Below are 2,002 nucleotides of genomic sequence, written 5' to 3'. Positions count from 1 at the left end.
TATTTATTGTGTGTGTGTGTGTATGTGGCCAGCTCAGCCCACCAGGGGGCATGTGGTGCTGGGGGATCGAACCGCGGTCCCTGTGCTTTGCCACGCTTGTTCCAAGTAGGTGCTTTAGGCCACTGAGCCATCCCGGCAGCCCAGGAGCTCCCAGTTTTAACATCAGGAAACTAAATAGAGCAAATACTATCAGGCAAAAATTTTGGATCCCAGGGGCCGGGGAGATGGCTTAGTGGAATAAGCGCTTGCCTGGCAAGCACAAGGGCCTGAGGTTAATCCCCGGTTCTGGGGAAAAAAGAAAAAAAAAAATGGATCTCAGCTTTGTTTTCTGGTATTTCAGAGATGGGGTTGGGTCGAGGGACAGTTGGGCATCGTGTTAGTGACACCGGCATTTTTCATTGACAGTTCTAGATCCTTTCTTTTTTTTTGCGGAACTGAGGATTGAACTCAAGCCCTTGCGCTTGCCAGGGAAGCGCTTATTCCACTGAGCCATCTCCCCGACCCCCCTAGATCCTTTCTGTGGAAGTTTTCCCTTCTGTCCAAATTTAGCCTGTGCCCCTCTCCTTGTATGTACCTTCTATGATCCCATCACATAGTCTTTTTAATTGTTTTTTTCTTTTAAAGAAATTTACAGTATGGGCTCAGTTGTCAGGAATAGGGTGTGTGTGTGTTGAAGTTGCTTCTGACGCGTCTGTTCTCACTGACGTCTAGGGTTTGCCTCGGTTCCCTTTGAACCTGTCGGTGCTTCTGGAGTTAGATCTCGAGTATCTGAACGCCTTTCTGTGTGCGGTGCAGGCCTCATAGCGTGATCTCCCGCAGGGGCAGCTTGGTAGTACCCAGAGCCAAGGCCTGGTGCCCTGTGTGATGTTTGTGCTGAAGGAGATGCTGCCCAGCTACCACAAGTGGCGCTACAACTTCCATGGTGTTCGGGAGCAGATTGGTAAGGACAGCATGGGCAAAGAGAAATGGGGATGAGTAGGCCGCAAAATTGCTTCTTCCTCCTTAAGGCATGGGGGCCGCCACACTAGGCTGTGCCATTGATGTGTCTTCTCTGGAGTCCAGGTTGCCTGATCCTGGAGCTGATTCATGCAATCCTGAACCTGTGCCAGGAGACAGAGCTGCACAGCAGGTAACGCAGGGCCGTTGCTGGAGTTCAGAGCTCACCAGGGGAGCCAGGCTTAGAGAGCCCACTTGGTTGGACCCAGAGTTCCTTGTTGTTGAGGTGATTTCCTTTCCGCTGGCCTGATTATCACTTCTCCCTGTGGCAGAGAAAAGCAGAAACGCCAATACGATGCTGTATTGTTTTGGTGCACACAAGTATCTACACCTTATCATTTTTCTGACCTTTATAAAAAATTGCTGGAAGCTGGGCATAGTGGCACACACCTGTAATCCACTTGGGAGGCTGAGGCAGGAGGATCTTTGGGAGTTCGAGACCAGCTGAACGAAAAAGTGAGCTCAAGGCAGGGAACTGCCTAGCGAGACCCTGTCTCAAAAAGACAAAAAAAAATTAGAAATACCTATTCAGTGCAAAATGCCCTTTATAAATCTATTTCCTAGATGCAGCTTATTAACAAGTTGATGTGTCTTCTAAGTTTCTTCCTCTGCTTGTATTGCCTGCTTTAGCTTTCTTTCTATGCCTCTATATGTAGATCTGTCTTGTTTTACTAGTTCCATGTATCCTATGTGTAGGTTAATCAAAACTCACTCCAGGGGCAGGGATTGCCTGGTAGAGTGCCTGTGTAGCAAGCAGGAAGCCCTGGGTTTAGTCCTCGACACGAAAAACTAAAACAACAACAAAAATTTCAGTAAAAATGTCCCCTAGTTAATGATCTTTTAGGTTGCTTCTCAAGGTGGTCCTTACTGTCAATTCTATTTTAAGGGCCAGCTAAATAGCTCAGTGGACTAAAGCACCTGTTTAGGCAGAGTGCAGCGGCTGGGGTTCCATCCCTGGTGTGCCGTGCTGGCCCTGCCCCCAGGACACACTGAGTAGGCAATTGAG

General features: G+C 48.6%; 1 protein-coding gene across 1 annotated transcript in view; it reads left to right on the top strand.

Moving 5' to 3' along the window:
- The window catches only part of Nup188 (nucleoporin 188), a 57,759-nt gene that overhangs the window by 41,524 nt on the left and 14,233 nt on the right, over window positions 1-2,002 (top strand). The window contains exons 21-22 of the mRNA XM_004640471.2: window positions 820-940; window positions 1,063-1,129. Of these exons, the coding sequence (XP_004640528.1) occupies window positions 820-940; window positions 1,063-1,129 (188 nt within the window). The remainder of the gene's footprint in view (window positions 1-819; window positions 941-1,062; window positions 1,130-2,002) is intronic.

Source organism: Octodon degus, unplaced genomic scaffold, assembly GCF_000260255.1.
Source record: "Octodon degus isolate 3935 unplaced genomic scaffold, OctDeg1.0 scaffold00123, whole genome shotgun sequence".
Lineage (NCBI taxonomy): Eukaryota > Metazoa > Chordata > Mammalia > Rodentia > Octodontidae > Octodon > Octodon degus.
Note: the sequence above shows the minus strand (reverse complement) of the source record. Positions and strands in the feature narration are given on the sequence as shown.